General features: G+C 45.2%; 1 protein-coding gene across 1 annotated transcript in view; it reads right to left on the bottom strand.

Moving 5' to 3' along the window:
- The window catches only part of MUC16 (mucin 16, cell surface associated), a 245,625-nt gene extending 232,797 nt beyond the window's left edge, over positions 1 to 12,828 (bottom strand). The window contains exon 1 of the mRNA XM_085637002.1: positions 12,762 to 12,828. Within this exon, the coding sequence (XP_085493128.1) occupies positions 12,762 to 12,828 (67 nt within the window). The remainder of the gene's footprint in view (positions 1 to 12,761) is intronic.
- Positions 12,829 to 27,843: the final 15,015 nt, after the last annotated feature.

Genomic DNA, 27,843 nt, shown 5'->3' with positions numbered 1-27,843 from the left:
AAAGCCTGGTTTCCAGGAGGCACAGGAGCCTCTTGGGGCTAAACCCCTGCTTCTGCAGTTGCATGTCCTCCAACGCATGGGAATGCATGTCTCAAGCCACACAGGCCAAGCCGCATCCTGTGGATGTACATGGCTTACAGGCTACTTATGTTTACGGTGATTCGCTCTTGAGCCGTTACCTCAGGATCAGGGCCACCTGCAGCTGTATATATATGATGCCTTGACAGATGCTCATTTGACCGGACACACGCTGTTGCTGGCGCTGCTGCAGGCGCTACGCTGCGCTTTTTAACGCTTTTAATTCTCCTTGTTTTGTATATTGTTTAAATTTTATTTCCTGCACTTATTCCCTGATTTTAGCAGGGTCTTGGCCCCCTCCTCTTACCGCATATAATTCGGCTCCCTCACCGCCGTTTGGGCGGGCCTGGATCCCGGGGGTGGCTCATTGTGGGCGCCATTTTAGGTAGGGAATGGGAAGATAGCTTTGGGCGCCATCTTGGAGCGTCCTCGCGCTCGCGCTTTAATTGGCGAGCCTACTTAAGGCTAATCTAGCTTCTGGGTAGGCCTTGACAGATGCTCATTTGACCGGACACACGCTGTTGCTGGCGCTGCTGCAGGCGCTACGCTGCGCTTTTTAACGCTTTTAATTCTCCTTGTTTTGTATATTGTTTAAATTTTATTTCCTGCACTTATTCCCTGATTTTAGCAGGGTCTTGGCCCCCTCCTCTTACCGCATATAATTCGGCTCCCTCACCGCCGTTTGGGCGGGCCTGGATCCCGGGGGTGGCTCATTGTGGGCGCCATTTTAGGTAGGGAATGGGAAGATAGCTTTGGGCGCCATCTTGGAGCGTCCTCGCGCTCGCGCTTTAATTGGCGAGCCTACTTAAGGCGAATCTAGCTTCTGGGTAGGCCTTGACAGATGCTCATTTGACCGGACACACGCTGTTGCTGGCGCTGCTGCAGGCGCTACGCTGCGCTTTTTAACGCTTTTAATTCTCCTTGTTTTGTATATTGTTTAAATTTTATTTCCTGCACTTATTCCCTGATTTTAGCAGGGTCTTGGCCCCCTCCTCTTACCGCATATAATTCGGCTCCCTCACCGCCGTTTGGGCGGGCCTGGATCCCGGGGGTGGCTCATTGTGGGCGCCATTTTAGGTAGGGAATGGGAAGATAGCTTTGGGCGCCATCTTGGAGCGTCCTCGCGCTCGCGCTTTAATTGGCGAGCCTACTTAAGGCGAATCTAGCTTCTGGGTAGGCCTTGACAGATGCTCATTTGACCGGACACACGCTGTTGCTGGCGCTGCTGCAGGCGCTACGCTGCGCTTTTTAACGCTTTTAATTCTCCTTGTTTTGTATATTGTTTAAATTTTATTTCCTGCACTTATTCCCTGATTTTAGCAGGGTCTTGGCCCCCTCCTCTTACCGCATATAATTCGGCTCCCTCACCGCCGTTTGGGCGGGCCTGGATCCCGGGGGTGGCTCATTGTGGGCGCCATTTTAGGTAGGGAATGGGAAGATAGCTTTGGGCGCCATCTTGGAGCGTCCTCGCGCTCGCGCTTTAATTGGCGAGCCTACTTAAGGCGAATCTAGCTTCTGGGTAGGCCTTGACAGATGCTCATTTGACCGGACACACGCTGTTGCTGGCGCTGCTGCAGGCGCTACGCTGCGCTTTTTAACGCTTTTAATTCTCCTTGTTTTGTATATTGTTTAAATTTTATTTCCTGCACTTATTCCCTGATTTTAGCAGGGTCTTGGCCCCCTCCTCTTACCGCATATAATTCGGCTCCCTCACCGCCGTTTGGGCGGGCCTGGATCCCGGGGGTGGCTCATTGTGGGCGCCATTTTAGGTAGGGAATGGGAAGATAGCTTTGGGCGCCATCTTGGAGCGTCCTCGCGCTCGCGCTTTAATTGGCGAGCCTACTTAAGGCGAATCTAGCTTCTGGGTAGGCCTTGACAGATGCTCATTTGACCGGACACACGCTGTTGCTGGCGCTGCTGCAGGCGCTACGCTGCGCTTTTTAACGCTTTTAATTCTCCTTGTTTTGTATATTGTTTAAATTTTATTTCCTGCACTTATTCCCTGATTTTAGCAGGGTCTTGGCCCCCTCCTCTTATCGCATATAATTCGGCTCCCTCACCGCCGTTTGGGCGGGCCTGGATCCCGGGGGTGGCTCATTGGGGGCGCCATTTTAGGTAGGGAATGGGAAGATAGCTTTGGGCGCCATCTTGGAGCGTCCTCGCGCTCGCGCTTTAATTGGCGAGCCTACTTAAGGCGAATCTAGCTTCTGGGTAGGCCTTGACAGATGCTCATTTGACCGGACACACGCTGTTGCTGGCGCTGCTGCAGGCGCTACGCTGCGCTTTTTAACGCTTTTAATTCTCCTTGTTTTGTATATTGTTTAAATTTTATTTCCTGCACTTATTCCCTGATTTTAGCAGGGTCTTGGCCCCCTCCTCTTACCGCATATAATTCGGCTCCCTCACCGCCGTTTGGGCGGGCCTGGATCCCGGGGGTGGCTCATTGTGGGCGCCATTTTAGGTAGGGAATGGGAAGATAGCTTTGGGCGCCATCTTGGAGCGTCCTCGCGCTCGCGCTTTAATTGGCGAGCCTACTTAAGGCGAATCTAGCTTCTGGGTAGGCCTTGACAGATGCTCATTTGACCGGACACACGCTGTTGCTGGCGCTGCTGCAGGCGCTACGCTGCGCTTTTTAACGCTTTTAATTCTCCTTGTTTTGTATATTGTTTAAATTTTATTTCCTGCACTTATTCCCTGATTTTAGCAGGGTCTTGGCCCCCTCCTCTTACCGCATATAATTCGGCTCCCTCACCGCCGTTTGGGCGGGCCTGGATCCCGGGGGTGGCTCATTGTGGGCGCCATTTTAGGTAGGGAATGGGAAGATAGCTTTGGGCGCCATCTTGGAGCGTCCTCGCGCTCGCGCTTTAATTGGCGAGCCTACTTAAGGCGAATCTAGCTTCTGGGTAGGCCTTGACAGATGCTCATTTGACCGGACACACGCTGTTGCTGGCGCTGCTGCAGGCACTACGCTGCGCTTTTTAACGCTTTTAATTATCCTTGTTTTGTATATTGTTTAAATTTTATTTCCTGCACTTATTCCCTGATTTTAGCAGGGTCTTGGCCCCCTCCTCTTACCGCATATAATTCGGCTCCCTCACCGCCGTTTGGGCGGGCCTGGATCCCGGGGGTGGCTCATTGTGGGCGCCATTTTAGGTAGGGAATGGGAAGATAGCTTTGGGCGCCATCTTGGAGCGTCCTCGCGCTCGCGCTTTAATTGGCGAGCCTACTTAAAGCTCCCCTCTCCCGCGCAGCGGGACGCGCAGGTGAGGACGCCGTCGCTTAGCCGGAGTCGTGCCAGAGTCCTGCCCGTCTGCGCTCGTCCGCGTCGAGGCAGCGCGAGGCGGGCAGGCTCTGTATCTCAACACATTGTTGTTGAGCTGCTCCTGGCCGGTATGTTGTCCTATACACGGTCAGAGCTGCTGGCCATAGGGCAAATGTCCAAAGGAGGTGCGTGTAAGCCTGTGGACCCTTTAATTGGCCCATACAGCTGCGCCTGTAAAGGCTGGTCTCTTATGAGCCCTACAAAAATACGCTCCTTGGACAATACCGCACCAGTCACACGATTACATGTTGCATCTCGAGATCTTCGTATTTGGTGCCTTAATGTTAGATCACTTGTAAAGCATCATTTGTCTATTTACGACCTGATAGATAAAGAGGATCCCGATGTTTTTTTAATGACAGAAACCTGGCTTCAGGACTCTGACTCCGCCATATTGAATCTTGCATTCCCCCAGAATTATACCATCTTCACTTCTAACAGGACCACAAGAGGTGGTGGTATTGCTATGGCAGTCAAATCCTGTTTTCCGGCGGAATGGAAGCCGTCAGAACTACCCGCATGTGAAAGCGCTATTTTTAAAGTCGCATTTTCCCATCAATTTACTTTCAGTGGCCTACTTGTATACCGTCCCCCCGGCAATGACTCGATTTTTAGGTTAGCACTGGCCGATATGGTCAGTCCTATAGCACTCGGCTGTGCCAATTTTAATATTTTGGGTGACCTCAACATACATTTCGATAATGGGTCTTCCACTACCGTGAGTTCCCTGTTAGCGGATCTGGAAGCTCTCCAACTGATTCAGCTCGTTACCCTTCCAACCCACTCGGGAGGTCACATTCTTGACCCCTTCTTTTCCACTCTAGATGGGTTAAGGCTGTCAGAACCGAGGTTGATGGGGTGGACTGATCATTTGTTAGTAGAAGCTTTCTGTCCGGTCCTTGATAAACCTTTTATCCCCATAGACAGGCCTATTCTTAAAAGGCCTTGGCATAAGCTTACGTTGGAAGAGTTCTACGGTATATTAGAGCGAAAACCTCTGAGTACCTTTACTAATGTGGATCAAGGATATCAACAGTTCTGCGCTTGGATCACAGATGCCTTGGATTCTCTTATACCTTTGCGGTGGTCGAAAGGCCGGACAAAAACACCGAGCCCCTGGTATAATGAGTCTCTCGCAGAATTGAAGAAATCCTGCCGAAAAACAGAGAGGGAATGGAGACGTTCCTATGACCCTGCGCTGAAAACTCGGTATTTCACTGAGTTGAAACTCTATCATAGAGCTATCTGCAGAGCAAGAGCTGCTTTCTACGCTCATGAATTTGCTACCAGCTCCAATCCTTCAAAATTGATTTTCAAGGTACTGAAGCACCTTATGAAAAACAGATCATCATCAGAGGTGATTTGCACAGATTCGCACTGTGATAAATTGGCCTCCTTTTTTGTGGAGAAAGTGGAAAAAATCTATCATGGGTTCGACACACTCCACCAGGATCGACTGGCTTCTACCCCTGTTACGACAGATCTTGAGCCTTTGGCCATTCTACCTGAACTGTCTATTGAGGCCTTTGACAGGTTCAGCCTTAAGGTCAAGTCAGGCTCTCCTACGGACCCGTTAAAGCCAGCCTTCATTAACACACTTTCCCCGCTGTGCCGCAACCCCATATTGAATCTCATCAATATGTCATTGTCTTGTGGAACGGTACCCGCGGCATGGAAACAGGCAGTGGTCACTCCGATACTAAAAAAACCCAACTCTGACCCCCGATTGCCAGAAAACTATCGACCTATCTCCCTGTTGCCTTGGATCGCTAAAGTAACTGAAGCCCATGTCAACTCTGTTCTGTCCGAGCACCTGGTTCGTAACCAGATTCTGGACTCCAGTCAGAACGGCTTCCGGTCAGGACACAGTACCGAGACGGCATTACTTTACATCATGGAACATCTTCGCCAGGTACTTGACTCAGGTCATACTGCAGCGCTTATACTATTAGATCTAAGCGCAGCCTTCGATACTGTGTCCCACCATATACTTATCCAACGCTTACAGGAGGCGGGAGTGACGGATGTCGCTCTCCAGTGGTTTCGGTCTTTTCTGGCAGACCGCTCCTTTAAAGTGGCTATACCACCTGGTCAATCTGCCACCTATCCTTTGGAGCTCGGGGTACCACAGGGATCTTCGTTGAGCCCGACAATGTTCAACCTCTATGTGAAACCGTTGGCTGGTGTCGTCAAACAGTGGGGTCTCACGATGGCCTCATATGCGGACGACACACAGCTAGCGGTGACACTTAGTGAAGACCCTGAGGTGGAGGCCCCCAGATTCCGTGCGGGTCTCTTGGCAGTAGCCGGCTGGCTTCGCACCAACTGCCTTCAGTTGAATGCCACCAAAACGGAGGTGTTGGTTCTAGGGAAGCACGCGGAGCTATGGGGAAATCAGTGGTGGCCATCGGAGCTTGGTGTCACTCCTATTCCAGCCGCTGGAGTGAGAAATTTAGGAGTATGGGTAGATTCTGCGCTGACCTTCAGAGATCACACCAAGAAGGTGGCTGCCACGTGCTACGGAATTTTGCGTGGTACTAGGCCGGTCTTAAAGTATTTTGATCCCCCTACCAGACAGCTTGTAATCCAGGCCTCAATACTTTCTCGGCTGGACTACGGCAGCTCATTGCTGTTAGGGGTGAATCAAGCGGAGGCCTCTAGGCTCCAAAGAGTACAAAACGCCGCGGCACGAGCCATTGTGGGCCTTCCCAGACATTGTTCAGTGTCTGGTACCATCACGGCCTTGCACTGGCTCCCGGTCAGACAGCGAATTAAGTTCAAGGCGCTGTGCCTGGCCTTTAAAATTCTGAAATCTTTTTCGCCGCCGGCACTTGTTCCTCTTCTTACGCCCTATATGCCTTCGAGATCCTTGAGATCGGAGGGACTTCATCTGGCCATCTGTCCACGCTTCAAGTTGAGCAGAATGGGTGGCCGCTCCTTTAGGGTGCTAGCGGCAGGCCTATGGAATTCACTCCCTGTACACATTCGAGCTCTTGAAGATCTGCTCACCTTCAGGCAGGCGATTAAAACCTTCCTGTTCCCGGTATCTAGTTAATTTCTTTTCTCTTATTGTGTGTTATGTTATAGCATCTGTCAAAGCGCCAGGACGCCCCTTTGCTGGGGCAGCTGTGCGCTATAAAAATACCAAATAACATAACATAACATGCCCTTCGACTTAATAGGACATTTAGTCCTATGTCTATGTTTGTGCCCGTCCCGGTTTTTCATTCTGAAAATCTGGTCACCCTACTATAGGTGCACACGTCTCCTTATTTTATTATGCTTGAAACTGCATTTTTTCGAACTGGTCTTCAGTTTTGGGCTTGCTACACATTAGGAGCTTTGGAAGCATTTGTTCCTGCTAAGAAGCAATCCTGTAGATGAGGACTATATAGTTCATATGTGCAATCTCACTAGGAGGCACAAGAAAGATTAAACACATCAGAACTTCTTAAGATTTGCAAGTTGTTTGGATTCTTCTAAACTTCGATTGGCCCCGTGAAATAAGTGGTGCTCAAAGACAGGTGCCTGCAATGTAAATACGAATTTACATGAATAATAAAAAGAAGAAATCCTTATTTTCGCCCTCTGTGAATTAAATTTAAGCTAAGATTTTGCTTTCTGATGAAGGCAAAACCAACTTCATCCACTTATGTTTTAGCTGGATTGAAACTGGGGACTTGTAGACCTATATACTATTCACAGCAGCCCTGCTTGACGCAGTGTCAAATTTAGGAGCATCTAGAAATGCGCGTATTGTGAAATTCCTAAAATTACACAAATTATGCCAGCGTAATTTAAATTTCACCATCTTAGTCGATAGGGAGAGAGCGTCATAGCATAGTAGCAGCTCCTGTAAAGGATTGATGCAGTGCAAGAGAGGTTTTGAAACTAGGGTACACGTTCAAGTAAGTCAGAGTAGGCCCTGAGCAAGCAGGGGAGCCTACTGGAATCAAAGGCAAACCCATGACAAGGCCTGGAGATCACTGGAGATGAGAGTCACCCAACCTTAGCAACGGCCAGCCGATGCAATGCTCAGAGACTCGGTTCCGGCAGTTTCGAAGAGGGATCCTGGCCTCATACTCGGTCTGAAGACAGTGCGGGCCTCAAAGACGTTGTAGAACCATCTCATACGTTACTTAACCTATTGGAGTCCTTAGGAGCCCAGGAACAGCGATTCGGGCAACTAAGTTGCAGTGCCTGCTGATGCAGGGGAGTAACTCCTTCCCTCAAAGAGAGTTTCCTTCAGATGTCCTTGGATGTCCACAGGCCCAGGATGGAACCTGTATGGAAAACGGACACTGATGGTGCAGCGACTAGCAGAACAAAGAGGTCCGGAGCAGACAGAGTCTTCCCAGTTGCAGTCTCGGTTCCTGCAGCGAAGTTCGATGCGGTCAGTCCGACTCGGTCAGCACAACTCGGTCGGGATATTTAGACGGTTTGAAGTGGACGCAGAGTTAGATCTGAATCAAATCCCATGACGAATATAGGGTCCCACCAGAGGTAAGCCCTTAAGTACCCTAAGGTGAGGGTTGGGATAGTTCCCGGGTGCTTCCCAGAGGAGGGGCTGGACAGTGGGGAGAATACTCGCAAGTCCTTTGTCCAGATTCGAGCCAGAGCTGAGCTGGTTTGAACTAGAGTATGCAAGGGGGGCACCAAATGTGACATTCCAGTAGACTATGTGGCACTGGCAAGCGCCCCCTCCCCGGCCTAATACACTAAATCCTGTCTGGGAGGTGGTCACACCTCCCTGTGACAGGACACCTGTTGTCCTACCTTCCCCTGTTCGCGCTTGACCCAGTAGCAGGAAGGCAGAATCGTGTCTGTGGTCGGCAGCAGCCCTAGGTTGCTGCCAGTCTCTGTAAGATCGGTCCCGGGAGCATGGAGGGCTTCCTGGAGGGGCCCTACCATGGATGCAATCATACCTCCAACACCGGATACGGTGTTGAGGTATGATTCCAACATGTTTGATACCAAACACGCCCAGGTTTGTTCCAGTCTGTTTAGAGATGGTCATCGCGTAATGACACATGGCCTCTCTATATCGTAATAGCTGATTCACTTTCAAACCCTGGAGAATGGACTCTGGGGCTTGTAGGGGTGGTCTGCTCATGCAGGGCCACCCTCACACTCGGAACCGAGCACCCTGCCTTTTGGACTGAAAGGCCTGCTAGAGGGGTGACTTATAGGTTTCAATTGCAGTGATGTTAGATATAAGGAGACTTATATCTTTTGTGAGAGGTGCATGAACCAACTCAAGCAGGCTGCATTGGCAGACCTGTAGTCAGAGTTTGGAGGATCCCTTATGGGTGGCATAACACATGTTGCAGCCCTTGGGGGACCCCAGGTGTACCTAGGCCCTAGGTACTTTAGTACCGTATACTAGAAACTTACTAGGGTACACCAGCAGCCAATTAGGAATGTACCAAGGTACTCACCAAAGCCAATTTAAGGGAGAAAGCACAGAGACTGGGGTCCTGATTAGCAGGATTCCAGTATGACTAGTCAGAAACCTTAACAACACCTGGCAAAAAAGTGGGGGTAACCATGCAGAAGGATCCCATATTTCTATACCTATTAAATCAGGGAGTCAGATGTGTATTATTTTTGTTTGTAGCTGGTTTGTGGCAGCCTGAGAGAGCATGTTTTCAAATTTCTGTAAGTTAATGCAAAGTACAAGGTGTTGATATGACCATTATGGTTTGCTATGCAACAACATTAAATCAGTTGCCTTAAAAGTGACTTTCCCATGTTGATCAATTGAATCAAAATGAACAATTTTGCATTAATTTTCAAATAAACCTTCACCTGAGTGAAAACAACTAAATTTAGAAGCTCACGCATCATACTTACTTGCAGAGTGAATTTTTTTCTAGTCTTCAGCGCACACAGCCTTGGCTACAGTACACAGAAGCCCTTCATTACCGCACACAGAGAAAATAAACCTGAGGGAACATTGGTCAGGACGCCAGGATAGTTCTACAAAAACCAAGACTGCCCAGGAAAATCCGGGACGTCTGGTCAACCTAACCTGTAGACTTGTTTTTTTAGCAGAGAACAGCATTGTTTTTGTTTTGCACAAACTTTTGGACTCTAAGCGATTGCAAAGACAGCGATAATACAGTTATGACCATGTACTCTGAAGGAAAAATATAATTTGTTCTTCACAAACAACATTTTAAGTGGATTCCACTGACTGTTTATAGTTTTTGTTATGCAAATTTCGTATTCTCCAAGTTACTGAGATCTCTTTTTTAATAATGTATGTCAAAAAATGCCACAAAATATGAATAATTCGTCCATAAACTAACCTTCGGTTTAATTTGCCCTATAATCTAACCAATCCTGCTGCATAATTTGACATCTTTTGCCTCATAGTTTCTGGCTTGCCTATATTGTCCCAATTGTCATATTTTGCTGAAACGGGTTGTTTGAAAATCACATCTTTTGGGAAGAATGCAATGGGAAACCAACCAAAGACTAGAAGCCTCGATATTAAGAACAGGGCAACAAACAACAGATAGTTTGCATCGATTTGTATAAAACAATGGGGGTACATTATTCTATACAAAGCTACATTGACAATGGTGTTCTGCTTTTCAGTCGGTCAATGGGTGCATTACAGTTGACAATGTTGTATTCTTTGCAAAAGTTTCCTTTTGTGTTTGCAGGGTGCAGCTATTTGTGGCTTCTGCGCAGCCAGGATATTTCTCTTGAGAGTTTGAGGATGGCTTGCCCTCATTTCATTTTTTTGTTATTCACAGAACATAACATTATGACCCCAAGGGTGTGGTTGTGGTAAGTTAGTTTAAGTGATTCTGGAAACGTCTGGGCAGGGTTATCTGTGTCACCACTACTGGGAGGCCTGATTTCGTGTCTCTCACTAGGCGCTATGTTTTTGTGGGGAGGGCAGCAATGTAAACATATTTATGATGCTGCATAAGGAATGCAGAGAGAAATGAATAATGCTGAACATTAAATCGACACAGCCTTGAGGGAGGGACTACTTGTAAAAAATCTGTGTCCCATCGCTGCAAGGAAATTGCACGGGTGCACCACACCCAACGTAAAATAAACTACCCAACACCCTTGCCTGCGGGGTTGGAATCAGACAGGTACACCACTGTCAACCTTAACCTGCGGCTGGGTCAGCTGGTTATTAACAGAGGTCAGAGTAAATAGCCCAGACACATTTAAACTGCTGGGCTGGAAACTGTGCATTGGTCATGAGAAGGTTAAACAGAACTGGTCCTCTGCCACCTGTCCTGTCCAAGACCATCACAGAATGCCCTGACTCAGCAGTAAGGCTTTCTTTCATCAGTGGTATCCAGAAACATACCCAACTTGGAGAAAACATCACTGGTCTATTCCAGCTAGTTCTGAACCTGACCTGTATAAATGCCAACAAATACTTAGAAATAAAGATAAAAACGAGCTGCTGGTTGGTTGAAACTCTTGACGGCCATCAACGGGTAGGTGATATGTTCATCCGGGCAGTACAGACCCCCTGTCCTTGTGTTCGAAGAACCTTTTTAAGACTCAGGGTTTTAGAGGTAGCTAAGGGGGACCAGCATTTATTGCTGATCAGTTAGTTACATTTTGTATAAAAAAAAAAGTTCAGTAGAATTACTCTTCCAGGAACTCCTGGATAAAGTTTCTTAGCTGCTTTGCAAGATTATTTTCAAAGCATTGAGGAATATCTTTCATTCTGAAGAATCCCAGTCAAGATAGTAATTATAGTCAGAGTTTTTCTCTGAACGTTTCCTATTGCAGTGTTTTTTCATTCCAAATATTTGTTGCATTTTCTCTGCAAGTTTACCTTTAGTACAATAACTAGTTTCAAAGGTCACACTTGTTATGCAAATCTCGCAAAGGATAAAACTTTGCAACTTCTTAGAGGTCTGTAATGAATTTCATTGAAATTTGCTAAGTTGGCAATAAAAAATTATTTGTCAGCCCCAATTCAATCTTCGTGGGCAGCGATACATGTGATTAGCAGAGGCCCAGCCCCAGATGCTGTGATGCAGCAGACCGACTGGTCATTTGTCCATTTATGGCCAGCATGCCTCTGTGCACTCAACCACACATACCAGAGGACATTAGGAGGTCGCAGAAGAGATTTGTTCCTAAGAGTCAAGCTCTCCTTCTCAGTAGACATCTTTTGATCACAAGTATGGATTGAAAAGTCATCCCACCAGATGTCCCTCTGAGGAGCCAGTGATTGTTCGCTATTGGTCAAGGTCAGAATGCAAAGACACATTCTTCACGTCTCTTATACTGTGACCATGAAGCGTTACATTGCAAAGAGAGGTCTTTAGGCCCTTCAGGGAGGTTGGTAGACCTCTGTCCAGGCTGATCCCTCTCCCCATATGGAAAGGTCGATGCAGTCTATGACAACCTTTCCCTTATCTACCGGAGTTTAACTTGGTTGTGCTGCATGCTTCCATCAAGTAGCCAAAGTGGATGGCGTTAGGTGAAGCAGTCAAAGCAGTGGCAAAAGTGATGCCCATCAGCCATGCCCATTCCGCCTGACGCCTGTTACCAAAAGAGAACATCCAGTTTGGGAGTCAATAATCTGCATCTCACCCGACCCGCAGACTCCTTTGCATGCAGTAGCTAATTTCACAGAGAAAGGTGACCTGCCTGGTGAGAAATGGGCAGATTCCCTGATTGTAGCATGCCTCGAGAAAAGCGTAAGACTGCAGAGTAGGAATTTGCACTTACCTCACGCAACATAATCTATGCCAGTCCTGTTGGTTTTCATATGCTTGGACTCTGTATAAGATCTACAGACATCCCTGTTGACCATCTATTATTAGAACATTGGAATGTTGAGATCAATTGAAAACAATGGAGTGCTCTGGGCTTCTAATGGATGGTAAAAGTTCAGAGCATCATCATTCCAATGTCTGTTCACAGCAACAGCTGTGAATAAAGGCCTCATTGAGCCCAGAGGGGATTTCAACCCCTCAGGCTCTGTGAGGCTTTTGTTTTACAAATTAGAACATTCTGCCCTCTAGGGGCGGAATGTTCTAATAGCCTAAGAGCCTGCCGTAGCAGGATCTACCAGCCATTAAAGGCCCGCTCCCTTTTTAAAGGCCCCAGCCGAACGCTGAAGCGGGCTTTTAATGGCCATAGAGCCCGCTGCGGCGGGCTCTAAGGCTATTTTGGTCATTCTCAAAATCTGGGCTGCCATGTTGCTGCAGTATGTGCCCCTATGGTCGTGTAGGGTTAACATCGAGTGCAGCAGCGGTCCGTGCAGGTAACAGCAGTGGGGCCGGGTAAGGGGGGAATCATTTATTTGATTTTCCCTGGGCATCGTGCCTCAAAATCCCCCCTTACCCAGCCCCACCGCTCTTACCTGCAGGGAGCGCGGCTGGTTGAGCGGCAGCCTGTGTCAGAGACTGGTTGAACAACTTTGCAGGCATGCAGCATTAATGAGTAGGCCTGGACCCCATCAAGCAGAATGGATATGAGGTTGAGCCAGCAGGACAGGGATCAGTGCAAGAAGCGGAAAATGTTAGTTCATGCTTCTGATTGGTCATACGGCAGCCATCACATCCAGTGGTAAAGGCAGTTCTTATTTGAGCCTAGGACGTTACGTGAAATGCCAAACTAGGGGGGGAAAGTTAATTTAAAGTTCAAAATAATGAAAATAGAAAATAATTTTAGGTATCTCATTTCATAGTTTGCCTCGGGCACTACTTGCAGGAAATCAACCTTTGGCCACTACAGGGAACAGATCTTTTTTTGCCTTTCTCATCATGAGTTCTTGGAGGCCTATATGGCGGGCGGTCCAATTAATCCTATTTTAGGGGACCAGGACCTATTTTACAACATTAAACTTTGACCCCGATCACCAAAGAGAAAGACTGGAAAGAGAAAAAGATGGAAGAAGGGAAAAATAGCAAAACAGTGACTAAGGGAGAAAGCAATGATGAAACAGAATGTGCAAGGGTTTGACCAAAGCTAGAAGCAAACAATGGCAGAAGAAAGAGACATGCGATGAAATCAAGAACAGACAGCTTTGGTATTCAGCAACGCCGGCCTTCGCGAGTGTTGCAGGGGTTCTGCAGAGTCACCGAACTATGCTTGGGATCATGGAACCTGAGTGGGCACGAACTGGGCCATCCTACCACCTGAATACCCATGAGGCCATGGACCGACTAGCTATAGTGTCTCACTTGTCCTCCTACTCACTCACAGCGTAACAAGTGATTAGACACCCCGGAACACAACAGTCCCTAACCTCTCAGGAATTCCGGTTGCAGGTCACACCCTTTTGCGCTCACTCCCGAACTAGTCCACAGTAAGATTAGACAGAGACACGAGAAAAGTTTAAAATGTTTATTTTAACTAACTTGCTCTAGTATGCATTATAAGTGCCACAACAAGAGTAAAATGCCTAACACAAATACGTTTAGCATAGCAAGTAGTCCATAAAACATAATAGGTACTGTCATTGTATACAACAGTAGGGTTTGGGTGTTTAGCAGCAGACCCCGTACCTCATCCTATAGATGGAAGATTTACATCACAGGTGCTGTCACGCTCCCTTCTCTGGAAAGATCCCTCTCCAACTGTGTGTTACCCACCCGTGTATACCTATACGACTAAAGTACATGTTTCCAAACAGCTGCTGCATCTGCGTGTTTTGTCTAGGTGCTAGGGCCTGACCAGAACAAAATGACAAGGGGCATTGTTGTTCGACCTTGTCTGCAGTGTTAAGACTAAATCCCAGGAAAGAACAGAATGTAAAAAACAACAGCATGTTCTGTGTGAAAGTTGCAGTGTGGCACAAAGCCAAATATGTTCGTATAGTAACATGCGCAAAGCAGAAGATAATCTGCCACGGGCTCATGCTAACATAGGGAAAACGACAATGGCCACCTGGACCATGTGACACCAGTAGATGCGGTGGACTCCTTATAAAAACTTTGCACCACTGTTTGACATTATTTGCAGAGTCTGAGTTTGCTGACAGCGCTCTCTGTGTTCACACCACTTGAGCTGCGCAGATTTCTAGCTGCGTCAGAGTAAAAACTATGTAGGAAGGTATGTAACATGACGAGAGAACAAGAAAGGAGTGACGTATACGATGAGGGAGTGACAACGAGGAAATTGAAAAGAACATGCTGACGTCACGTTGTGGCAAAGGAGAATGAGAGAGAGGAGGTAGTGAAAAAGCCCTAGGGCACAGAAAGGTTGTGCTATTTAATGCCAGCGTACACGCCACAGGACATTTTTGGAATTACTCAAGAAACTTTGCCGCACCTTTCTCGTGGGGCTCATTATAGAACTACCCAATTGCATGTGTGTGCCACGGTCAGGGGTATATTTACTAAAATGTATTGCAACGCAGCAACCAAGGTTGCCGCATTGCATAAGAGCGAGAGAGAAAAACAGCGCTGTATCTAAAGAGATATGGCACAGCCCTGCTCTTTCCCAAGCCCTGGCGCACAATTCGTATGCCAGTGCTCCACACACATCTTTGCACCTTCGTGCAAGATGTGTGCAAATGATGTCTAGCATAGGTTTTTTACTGGAAGGATTCCCTTCCAGTAGAAAATACAATGCTTTTGTTTACTTTGTATGTGTGCTGTGCAGTGCAGCACACATGCAAAGCCAGAAAAGATTGGAGAAAGGGAAGCATTTCTCCACGATACTGCCAACGTCGAAACAGCGTTATGTTTTTTGATGTAAAACCTCATCTTTTTTCAGAAGAAAGGGTTATGCATCAAGAACTATGGGTGGTTGCATGGAACGCTCATCTCCCATCCACTGGACGCCCCCTAGAGGCTAAGTTATGTAAAACAGAACTAGGCGTTGGTTTGAGTTATTTTCTGGTGACTTTCCAGCACAAAACAATGCAAATTGGCGCAAAGTATTTGTTTGACATTTACTTTCCATCGCAAAACAGGTTTTGTGACGCAAACCCAGCACAAAATGATAGTAAATACACTCCTACACTCCTTCGTTTGTGCAAGGGCATTGTAACTCAATAGAATGTGGCGGAAGTGATCAAGGGTCCTTATGATAGAGGGCCAGGAATCGGCAGAATGACGACTCCACTGGCATAGTTGGTACAACTCATTATTATATATTTTTCATGAAGTGTTATGTTTTCCTATCAAGCATCTGGTAATATTCTCACGTCTATAGGGGTACATTTTCAGACCAGAAAAGATAATTTACTATGTATTTTTCAGCAAAACACTTAGAAACCCCTTAGCAATGTTGCACTTAAACTGAATTAATCAGCAAACTGCCAATGTGCAGTTTCTTTTCTCCCTTAAAATCTATTTTGCTCGTTTTGTTTTTCTGCTTCTGTCGTCTAAAAAAAGCTTTGCACGTTTCAACAAATCTCATGAACTTTATTACGTTTCGAAGCATTTTATGAAAATTGTGTATGTGAATTGCGTCGATTTTAGCACACATCCACACCTGTGACCCTGCTGTGTTGAAGAGGTAACAGGAAAAGGAAAGGAGACAGTGAGGCAAACAAGGACCAGGGGCCTGATTCATTAAAAGTTGTAAAATGAAATTATCCTTTATTTAAAGAAACTTTACAATTTTTTGCATTTTTAATAAGTACCGGGTCTGTTCCTGGGAAGTTTTGACCGTCACCGTTTCCAAAATTATTCAAAACTTTATGTTTTATGCCTTTATAATGTCCGTGCGGATTTTTTAAGCGGGTTAAATTCTTAACAATGTTGTCTATGCACTTGCTAACTTTTTTTTTACTCCATGGAGAAAATAATTTTCCCAGGAGAAGCTCTTTCTTCCACATAGTTTGTGGTATTTCCTTCCCGTTCAGATCCTACATCGGAATTCACTGTTGCCTTTAACTGGAGTAAATCTCTATTCATCCAGAGAGGGAATATGGCTTAATAGGAGTAGATCTCTAATAATCCAGAGACGGAATGTGACTTAAAAGGAGCAGATCTCTAATCATCCAGTGAGGGAATATGGTTTATAGAAGTAGATCTCTAATCATCCAGAGAGGGAATATGGCTTAAAAGGAGTAGATCTCTAATCATCCAGAGAGGGAATATGGCTTAAAAGGAGTAGATCTCTAATCATCCAGAGAGGGAATATGGCTTAAAAGGAGTAGATCTCGAATCATCCAGCGAAGGAATATGGCTTAATAGGAGTAGATCTTTAATCATCCAGAGAGGGAATATGGCTTAAAAGGAGAAGATCTCTAATCATCCAGAGAGGGAATATAGTTTAACAGGAGTAGATCTCTAATCATCCGGAGAGGAAATGTGACTTAAAGCAGTAAATCTCTAACCATCCAGAGTGGTAGAGGGAATATGGCGTAAAGGAGTAAATATCTAACCATCCAGAGAGGGAATATAGCTTAAAATGAGTAAATCTCTAACCATCCAGAGTGGGAGAGGGAATATGGTTTAAAAGGAGTAAATCTCTAATCATCCAGAGAGGGAATATGGCTTAAAAGGAATAATTGTCTAATCATCTAGAGAGGGAATATGGCTTAAAAGGAGAAGATCTCTAATCATCGAGAGAGGGAATGTGACTTAAAGCAGTAAATCTCTAACCCTCCAAAGACGGAGAGGGAATATGGCTTAAAAGGAGTAAATGTCTAATCATCCAGAGCGGGATTTTGGCTTAAAAGGGGTAAATCGCTAACCATCCAGAGAGGTAATATGACTTAAAAAGATTTATACCCTCTTCCCTGCGTTTCAACACTTGCTATGATGATTTAATTGTACGTGTCTCTGACAGAAACCTTTTGGAAGCCCCTTTGGAAAAGACATTTGAGGCAGAACTGAGTGCCGCTTGGGTCGATTAGTAGGTGGAACCTCAAGCGCCTTCAAGTGCGGATGACCTCATCCTGAAGCCATACTGTCTTCCCTCACGGAAACATCGCTACTGAGGTTCTCACCATGAAAAGTAGCGTCAAGAAGCCCTTGAAAAAACACTTATGGGAGCCTGTCCTTGGATTGGACCACCTTTAGTGCAAATATCTGGAACCTTGTTAGCACAAGGCTTGTCTTGCGGAAGAAACGTTAGACTGGAGCACGAGGAGTAACCCGGAGGGAACAAACCAGAGGTTAGGAGGAACAGACCTCTGGTGTCAGATGCTCTGACAAAAACATCCTAAGAAAGTTATAGACTCCTAAGGCAGGAAACAATTGATGGAAAAGAGGAGGCCTGCGTGCAGCTATGATTGTGTGAGCCTGCTCACATCTACGGAAAGGCCTCATTTGGGGGCGGGACAGGGAATTATAACTAACAAACAATCACATCTTGAATAACCTCCATCATCAAATGGATGCCAAGAGCCATACGTGAACCCAGGAAGAACCTCTTGCCATACAGCTGCAGAGAGCAATAAAAACTTGTGACCTACCTGCATGCCCGTGCATATGCCTGAGTGTTCCACGACTCAACTGGAACACTGCAGCGTATGTTTGCAATGATTTTGCATTGAGGTTGTGTCACTTTTGTGGCTCAGACTATTGAGCAATCATTTTTGGCATTTACTAAGCCACACAAAGCCACTTTGCGTGGTTTTACGTGGTTTATTAAATACAAAGCAGCGCAAGGCAGCACATAGTGCTTCTTTGAGTTACTTTGCATCGGGTGGGTGTTAAATGGGTGTAGAATGGGTGTTCCCATGCATCACTCATGTATTTTGATGCAAACACAGAATTACAAGGATGTGTAAACCTGGATTTGCATCACAATGGTGCACTTACCCGACAAAAGCGTAACGAGGAGAAATAGCTTTATTTATCCTTGTTACTTCATCTCTCCGTGTGTGCAGCATGCTGCAGCACACATCGAAAGAGGAGGATGCCTCTAAGGATTTTTTTTGTGCAGGAAGGTGCCGCTTTCTTCACAGAGCTAATCCTGCATGTAATGCATGCTCTCTTGCATCGTAGTGCACAGGTGCCTGCATTGGCGCTAGGCAGCACAAAGTGCGCTAGCGCAAGAGAGAGAGCAGGAATGCTGCAAATCTCTATGAATAGGGAGCATTTTTGATCTTTCACTCAACACAGAGTTCCCTTGCTGAGAAGTTGTAGTAAATATGGCTTGAGTATTGGTGTGAGTGCGTATACCAAGATGTACACTAATTTCCTACTAAGACGGGTGGGAGCTAGAATTACCTTAAGTTAGTACCATGTGCAAAAGGAGGGATTTGGACCTTTTAGTGCTTATATGCAAAACAAATACAAAGACATCTTTAATCACTCAAGCACTATAAATAACGGTATTTCAAATTTTATGTAATGTATTTTTGCATAATTAGGTGAAATTCTGCAAAAATTGCAAAGTTATGCAAAATGTAAAACGTGCATTTAGAGCTATATTTTTGTATAATGTGTTTTCACGTCGATTTTGGACATTTGGATGCAACGATTAGTGTTCTACTCGTTTGTTTCTGTGCTACCGCTCTGAAGTTTGTTGGAAACATGGCGTAATTAACCACATTGCATAATGGCTTAATTTTGGGAACATTTTCAAAAATTACGCAAGGTTACACTGGCAAAATGGGAATTTCCCCAGGCATAATTTTAAACCATTATAAATTATGTACCACAGAACGCCATGAACACCAGTATGTTTGTGAACAATGCGGTGTTGCAAATCGACCTATGGACTAACATGTTGGTACGCAAAATACCGAACCATGGTGGGTAGCAATTCAACCTACCTGGTGAATATTATTGAGGTAGGTTGCATATTGCGGCCCAGGCCCACTATGGTATGCTGGCATCACAGGGATGGTAGCCTGCTGATGTCAGCAGACCACCATCTGTACGATTGCTTTTAAATAAAGCAATCGTTTTTGTAATGATTAAAAAAAATGTGAAATGGGGTGCATTAAACGAAAATGAAAAGTTTAACAAACATTTTTTAAGACTAGGATATGGTCCTTGGCTCTGCAAGCTCTTAATTTTTTTTTTTTATCAACATTCACAAAGAGGTCTTGTGGGAAACCTTTCACGTTTGTGAAAAGCTATACCACTACCTTTCAGTAATCAGTAAAATATTAATTTTGGTTGCAAAACAGTAATACATCCCATTCCTAATCACTATTTGGAAGGGGCGCCCTAAACACACCCCTTCCAAATACCGATTCAATACTTAGTCACAAGCCCAAATTGCCATTCAGTAACGTGTTACCAAATCGCAATTTTGGTTTGGCACATACTGAAAGGCCATTTTGTGACCACAAATGGTCCGATTTCGCCTATCAGACCCTTTGCGACCGCAAAATGCCTAAGTGCATATGACCCAAAGTGTTTTATAACATGAGCATAGTGGCATTCTTGCTGTGGACAGGGGAGTGTAAAAGATATATTAGTTGTTTTATAACATACCTGTAATGAAGAAATGTACTTGCTTTGCAAACTTAACTACCTTTATTTTAAAATATATCAATAGCATGGGTAACCCAAATGGGCTACTTTGTTTCCTATTCTTGAAACGTGATGGATACGAAGATTTAAGTTGGGTAATTAGTTTCTGCATAAAACAGCCATAATCGGGGTGCAGTTGGTTGCTCACACTTCTGACCCAGGTTATTTAGAGGTTGGCACAATGAGTAGATAAGTGAATCTTTAGACAAAAAAACAACTTTGCAACTTCACACACACACCTAAATGACACCTAATGTTAAAGAGCATTGACAAAGCCAACGGTTCTGGATTTCTACGGAGTGGGGTTTGCAAATGTTTGCAGTAAAGTCATTTGTGTGGTGCTGTTTAATCACATTAGTGACCCAGTAAAACCACACAATGAGAAGTAAATCTTCTGCCTCGTTCCCACTCAAAATGCACAGGTAAAAATGTTTAAAATCGTGTGATAATGATGTTATCAGGTTGCATGCTCTATTTTCCTGACAGAAAAATATACTAAACCAGGGAGTAAAGACCAGTTTATACTTTATTTACACTAATGTTTTTACTCACTTAACACCATAGTGAAAGCAGAGCTCTAAAGTTTACCTGGTCTATATGTATGTGGCTCATCCATGTCATTTTAGCGATGCATTGTGGTAGTTGTAGTTCTGATTTTATAATAGGATAATCATACTTAAGGCTCACAATGCGAAGTGGGATAGCATTGTGGCTGATGGTTTGACGAGAGCCACCAGAGATAGTGAGATTGTCTGCCAAAGAGGTGGCTTTGTATATGTGACAGCTGGTTTTCAAAATGGTACAGGCCAGCAAAGGGAGCCAAAGCGGTTCCACTCAGTGCTTAATTTTAGCTGGTGGTTTCCAGTGTTCGGCACCGCCTCCTAATTGCCAACACCGGCTCTTATGACAGTCTGCCACATGGCGGCGCTGTTTGTTTTATATAGAGGTGAACACAACAACAGTTGTTTATTAATTCTATATAGATCTGAAATGACAAATACATGCCACCCAAGCCATTCGTATAGCTTTGAGCCCTTGAATAGGTAGAATTGTCACACTAGTAGGAGTGTGATGGTTACTAGGTGTGTTTGTACTGTCATTCGCAGCATGGCAATGGCAATGGGGGGTGCAAGTTGCTGTGGCCTCCTGACGATGGCCCTGGCACCTGAGTATTTTTTTTACTAATTAATAACTCGTTCCATCAGGTTTTGGGTGTTGAGACATGCTGAGGGTGTAGAATACTCTTAAAGAGGGGCCAGTATGCGGTCGCTGACCACTGGACCAGGAAGTTTCCGCCATCCAGATGTGGGAGAACAAGGACCTACTCAGCTATTCAACTGACAAATGCAGAGTTCTCATGGCCTCGCATGTGAGGTGTGAAAACCTCACTTAGTTTCATTTTTTCCTTTTGCATTCTAAAATTGGCAGCCCAGAACAAAAATATATATTTTTTGTTGCCCCATGTAATGTTGAAGGGGCAACAAGCCAGGTTCATGCTGCAACCAAACGAAACAAAAGGATAACAATGGAAAAAGCACAACTACAAGTACCAGAATGCAAATCGCAAAATAAAACTAGATGCTCTGCCCGCAACTGACGTGGGACAACTTGAGGTCTGTGCCTCAGAGCTTCAGCTCTTTTAGAAGCATTCGCTTTTCATAGAATTATTGAATTTCTCCCTGGTGATTCAGCTTTTCTACGTGCACCGTCACTCAAAAATGAGCGTACACTTAGAAGGTTACTGGCGGGAACATTGCAGCGGCTGCCTCATCCAACCCAACTTTCTTAAATATGTACCTGTGTCAGGGCTTTCCAGCAGTGACAGTACAACCTCTTTGAAGTCTGCAGCAGGGACTCGCATGGCCTGGGGCGAGGGTGCAAGTGTGCTGGGAGGGGCAGAAGCTGTCACATTCTCACATTGCTTTGTGTGTAACACGTTAAAAACGCCCGACTGAGAATCGATTGCCTTCATTTCACAAAGTGTGATGAGGGTTAATGTTTTCTTGTTGGGCTGCTGCTAGCATCACAGCTCAGTGGGTTGATGGCCTGCCGTCCAGATTCATGGGACACTTGCTGGTAACAGAGAAGGCACTTCGTGGGGCCAGTTCATCTTTCATCCTTCTGATGCAGGTGAACTGAGTTGTGTGATTAAGTATTGTATTTATTTAAATATTTTTGCATCCTGCATACACTGATCTCAGGTTTCAACCAAGTGCTTTCGAAAATAACGGTTGTCCAATTTTTTTACGCCAGCACGTTTTCTCAAATATCCTAGTTTTTGCACTTATGAAGTTGAATTGTTTCCTGGTTTACATTTCCCTTCACCCAACGCATCTTTTTGAGGCAGAATTAAACACCCAAAGAGCAAATAGCATTGAGAGGCGAATGCCCCACTGAGCTGATCCAGGGTATAATTGACAAAGGCTTAAGCCAATGGCTGAAAAGGGCTGGATGACGATAGCAGAGGGTTGAATGGGGCAGACCCAATGACCGCTCTATACATACTGAAACCACTGGCTCTGGTTGACATCTCAGCTGTCAAAAGCCAGAACTAAAAATGCTAGGGGGCAATTCTGTGTGTGTGCTTGCTTAGATGTAAAACCAAAAGTCAAGAGAGGTGCCTAAGGCTTCACTACTATTTTGACATTACGCCCAAAACTGCAAAGCTTTCGTTTGGCATACGGCACTAATAAATATTTTCAGAGATCACGCGAGGATTTCTTGATCACACGCACCTTTTGGAGCCTGCAATGGGGGCCCTGGAGGGCTCTGCAACCTCGTGCCTCTGATGAGCTTTCGACTACGAACCCTTGACCAAATTGTAGATTTTATCTCATTTTTTATTTCTCCTCAGAAGCTACCATTTTCTTCAGAATATTTGGCTATTTTGGTATTTTGCCACCGGGGAGTTCTGGAGTAAAGGGAGACAATTTGCCACTGAACTTACCGCCAGAGCTGCCGATTTTGGACCGGGGATTGGAAGCAGATTCGAGTCCCGGCATCAATTCTACAACCTGTGATTCTGGCAAATCACTGAATATCTCTCTCCATACCTAAAAATGAATGTGACCGTGTGCAATGTAACCTACTCGCGTACAGCGCTGCCAAAACATTTGAGTCGAGTTTGCGCTATATAAAACTATTTAAAAAAAAGATAATCCAGGCACCCTACACCGCCCAACACAAACCCGACAGACAAATAATGTTGCTCCGCCTCGTGGCGCTATGGTGCACGTGCATTCAGGTACTCTTTGTGGGATGTTTCTGTTGGAAAACGTAGTGATAGAAAATTATGGGCCATATCAGCACCAGCGATAATTATCGCTGCCCTTGCTTAGCGATAATTTTCTTATCGCTGGCTATTTCTGCTTTTTATCGCTCTGGTAGCGCGTTATCATCAACACGCTGCTCCAGGGCGATAAAAATTCCCCAGATAGCGATGTTATCGCCGTTTTGTAGGGAACATCGCTGGTTTTCCAGAGATGTTCCCTGCAAAAGGGCGATAACCTTGCTGATACGACCCTGTGGTCAATGTTAGGGTGGCTTAGTCAGGATTTTAGCAGACATTAACGTCTGCTAAAATGCAAGTGCATCCTTGTTGATAGTGCAAAGACGCGTTATTGCTCTCCTGACATGTAGTGTATGTCAGGAACGCCCACTTTGCATCTCATTAGAGATACAAAGATAGGCGTAGTGTAAAAGGGTGCTAACATGCGAATACTCTTGCTGATAGGGCGTTGGTTTTATCTCCGCTTTTCTGGCTTTTAAAGCCAGAAAAGCAGAGATAAAGTTGATGATATGCCCCCATATCTTTTAGATGAAATTGGTCCAAAAGAGAAAGCAGGTTACCCTTTATTTGCAGAAACTGTATCCAAGACACTTTTTTTACGGACAGAGGTGCCGAATTTGGAACTGGGAAGGTTCGATTCCCGGCGTCGGCTCAAATGACCTGGGGGCATATTATCAAGACACGGCGTTAAAATTATCGTCGCTTTAGAGGCAGACAACTGCCGCTAAAGCGGCGATAATGGGCTTGATAATATGCCGCAGAGAATTCCAATAGAAGCCCATGTTCTGGTGTCAACATGGGCTTCTATGGGAATTCTCTGCGGCATATTATCAAGCCCATTATCGCCGCTTTAGCGGCAATTTTCTGCCGCTAAATCGGCGATAATTTTAACGCCGTTTGTTGATAATATGCCCCTTTGTTGTTGTTGTTTTTTGTTTTATATACCGTGATCTCAACCTGAAGGTATCTGAGCGACCTCCCCGAACCTAAAAAAATGAAGGTCTCCTTGGGTAATGTGGCTGGTGCTCATGTAAAGAGCTCCAATACCTTCAGGTTGAGTTGGCGCTATATAAAACTGCAAAAAAAAATGAACATCCTTTCTGCACGAATGTTCCGTTCGCAGAACACTGGCTGTCCATGCTGCACGACTCACCGTGAACAGCAGGCGGCGCTGCAGGCTGCTTGAAGATTTACTGGTATCTAACTACCAAACAATTCATAAGTCTATAGGCAAAGGGACCATATCGTAGAAACTTGGTACTTGTGCAAACAAATAAAAAGGCGTACTTCAATGACATTGTTTTGTCTGGGCGTGTTATGAGCAATACAAAGAGGAGAGCAGTCCAAATTAAAGAAAGATCTTAGCACAGAGGCGAAAGTAGCGAGGGAGCCGCTATACAAATCTTCTATGGCTTTTAACATCCACTTAAGTGAATCGTGGAGAATGTAGCCACCAAATCCTTGCCACGAATACAATTTACAATGGTGCAATTGATCGCACATGTAGATAAAACGATGCAAATGTATTTTACACATGTGCACATTGATGTGACATGACCTCTGGAGATTTACATCGAGGTCTAGATGAGTCGATGTAATTTATGTCAAGATTATCTTGAAAAGACACCCCCTCTAAAAAGAGATATATTCTCTAACTGCTCGAATGACGTTAGTGAGAATGAATGTATGTCTGGCTTTCATCATCAATTAAGTTTTACTTGCAGGCAGACCCTCAAAGAAGTGATCCACCAATGGAGGTATCATAAATAATGTTCCTCATGTGCTGGGATTTTTTTTCATGAACAACAGCTTGCAATGATTTTTGTGTCAATGACTAAGTCTCAGCGAAATTTAAATTACACCAGCGTAATTACGCGTATTACAGACATTTCCTGAAAATGAGCCATAACGATGCCATTCGCAGTAAAAATTTACTGTGCTAAAAAAAAATCCGCAAAAGCCCGGGAACAATAGAATGCAAGCGGCTGCTGTCTGTGCTCCCTTTGTTAAAATGCGTCCTCGTGCCAAAAAATGGATGCAACGATTCATTTATGCAAAATATAGTGAAAATGACAAGTTTTATATTTCATAAAATTATGCAACTTTTGCATATTTTTGACATCATTTCACATTATTTTGAAAAAGCAAAGTAAGCAAATTTTGCACACCCCTATCAATGAATACCATGTCTTACATGCCAGACTGTGCTAGAAATAGCACTGGTAGAACTAACAAACCACTTTTAAATATGGCCCTTGAGGGTCAAGTGTGATAAGTTAATCTTCATTGTGAGCTTAAATTTCATGATATAGGTTAGATCTCGATAGATAGGACCGATTCGCAAACTCATTAATGTTTCGCATCTGGTTTATTACTTCATACTGGTACACATTTTCAACCTTTCGGAATGATCACTACTTTTTCCAGTTTATGCATCACTTGGAAACTTGCACCACTGGCAAATTTCACAGGTTCCGCTGAGGATTGTATGTGAGGATATTATCAACAGAGTATTGTCTGACATAAATATCATCTCCAAAATATTGTTTGCAAACCTATTATCCAATAGGATCCAGTTTTATATTTTTAAGTCCAATGGACCGATACTTTTGTAAACTATATATGTTATGTTATATTTATTTGTATAGCGCACTAATCGTCCGAGAGGGTATCCAGGCGCGTGCATATATAGGACACAATATTTATGCCAGAATGGAATGTGAGAACGATATTCTGGTACCAGACATCAGGAGAGGAACCATGTTTAATAAATATTATTTAGCTGTGGTAAAGTGCCTTTGATCGAAGAACTGAAAAAAATTGCCTGCAGTGGCACAGAAGTGTTTTTTTTCCTCTCCCACTACAGAGTTCCTGGAAACCAGAAGAAAGCCTAATTTATGGAATTTTATCCAAATAAAGGATATACTGAAATAAGTGAACCCTTAACTATAATAAAGGCATCAACAAAGTGACAAAAAGTAACTAAGCAACTCATGAGAAATATCAGAAGAAACATTAGTGGTTCACCCATTTCACCATGTTTCATTTATTATATTGTAGTCTATGTTTTTAGTGCTAGTGCACAGAGCAATTAAATAACAAACATTATAAAAGGAGTTTTTGAAAACAAGGCTCAGCACTTACCTGGGACAGTAGGTGGCGCACTTGAAACCAGGGCTGCCGCTGTGGCTGTTACTGGTGTTACAGTTGTGGCTGGTGCGGAAGCGGTTGGTGTGGTGGTTGCTGTTACACCGGTGGCAGCTTGTGCTGTATCCGTAGTTAGACTGCTCCCGGTGGAGGGAACTGTTGCTCGCGCTGTTGTTACATTGTTAGAAGATGGCAGTTGCTCAACCGCTTTGAGGCTGACTGGAATAATGACCTCCTCTGCGACTGTAGAGACTAAAAGATACATATAATTCCGTTACCGCTGTTAAAGAACATGCAGACATCAGAAGATGTGCATCAGATGACCAATAATACAACCTGAAAGGACTCAGAGAACAGCAGCAGTTAATAAGAGACTTTGGGCCTGAATTAGAGTTTGGCGGACAGGGTATTCCTCTAAAAACGAGGCGGAGTAGTACCCTGTCCGCCAAACTGAACAGCCTGCTCCATCTCTTGAAAGTGGCGCGGACCATCTTGTTTCTGAATGGGGTTGCCCCCGTTGACTCTGCTGTTGAAAACCCTACACTGATGACTTGATGGAATTGGGGCCGTCGGTGTAGCTCAGTGGCGGCTGACAAGGAGTCTGATTGGAGCGGCGGGCAAATGGGTGGGGGCATAAAATAAATACACTACATAAATACATGAAATATAAAAAAAACACTTACCTGCTTGCGCAGACATGTCCTCCTATCTTCGTCCCTCTTCTTTTCTGACATCACGTCCAGGGCCCCAGCTAACCTACTTAACCAATCCTGGTGCTACTCTCAGCATGAAAGATGCTCCAGGATTGGAGGGAGTGGCGTCTCTTGGCGCTCCCGAGGACAGTAGAGGATTGTGGAGGTTCTCAACCCAGCTGTATAAGACAGCTGGGTTGAGAGGTTTATAGTGCGCATGACAGGCTGGCGGACGCAAGACAGCAGGCCGCAGGGAAATCCCTACTATAAACTAGTGCAGCCCACCACTGCTACCACTCAGCAGGCCACGCCCCTTCCTGAGTCAGGACGGGTGCTGAAAAATGAAATGGTAATGATTAACTTCATTACCATTTTATGTTTTCTTGGGCTTTTCTGGTGCATTTAACCCCTTCGCTGCGGCGCGAATTCCGCCGCAGAGCTGGGGGGGGTTTGGGGGCAGCACGGTGGCGCGGTGCTCATGACGGAACCGCGCCGTCATGACTCATGGGCGAGCTGTGCTCATGACGGCGTGGTTCCGTCACGACTCCGCCCACTCTCTAATTCGCCCGCACAGGCGGGGAATTCGAGCCGCGTGGGAGGAGCGGCCGCTCCATGACGGAACCACGCCGTCATGAGCACACGCCGCCCGTGGCTCATGACGGCGTGGTTCCGTCAAGGGCACACAAGGGGTTAAGTGGGGCAACGCACCTCCACTCCAATGGAGGAGTCACCCCTGGTGTAGTTACATCAGACCAACCGACCTATTTAGAACAAACGGTTTGATGTACTATTTTTTTCCTTTTCTGGTACGCCAGGGAAATCCTAGTGGTCCTAAATGGAAAATATTAAAAGTTACTCCCATAGCCTGGAAGAAAACTCAAAAGGTGTCAGGATTATTGAGTTTTTGCCTTTCAAAAAGAA

The sequence above is a fragment of the Triturus cristatus genome, chromosome 12 (genome assembly GCF_964204655.1).
Source record: "Triturus cristatus chromosome 12, aTriCri1.1, whole genome shotgun sequence".
NCBI classification, from domain to species: domain Eukaryota; kingdom Metazoa; phylum Chordata; class Amphibia; order Caudata; family Salamandridae; genus Triturus; species Triturus cristatus.
Note: the sequence above shows the minus strand (reverse complement) of the source record. Positions and strands in the feature narration are given on the sequence as shown.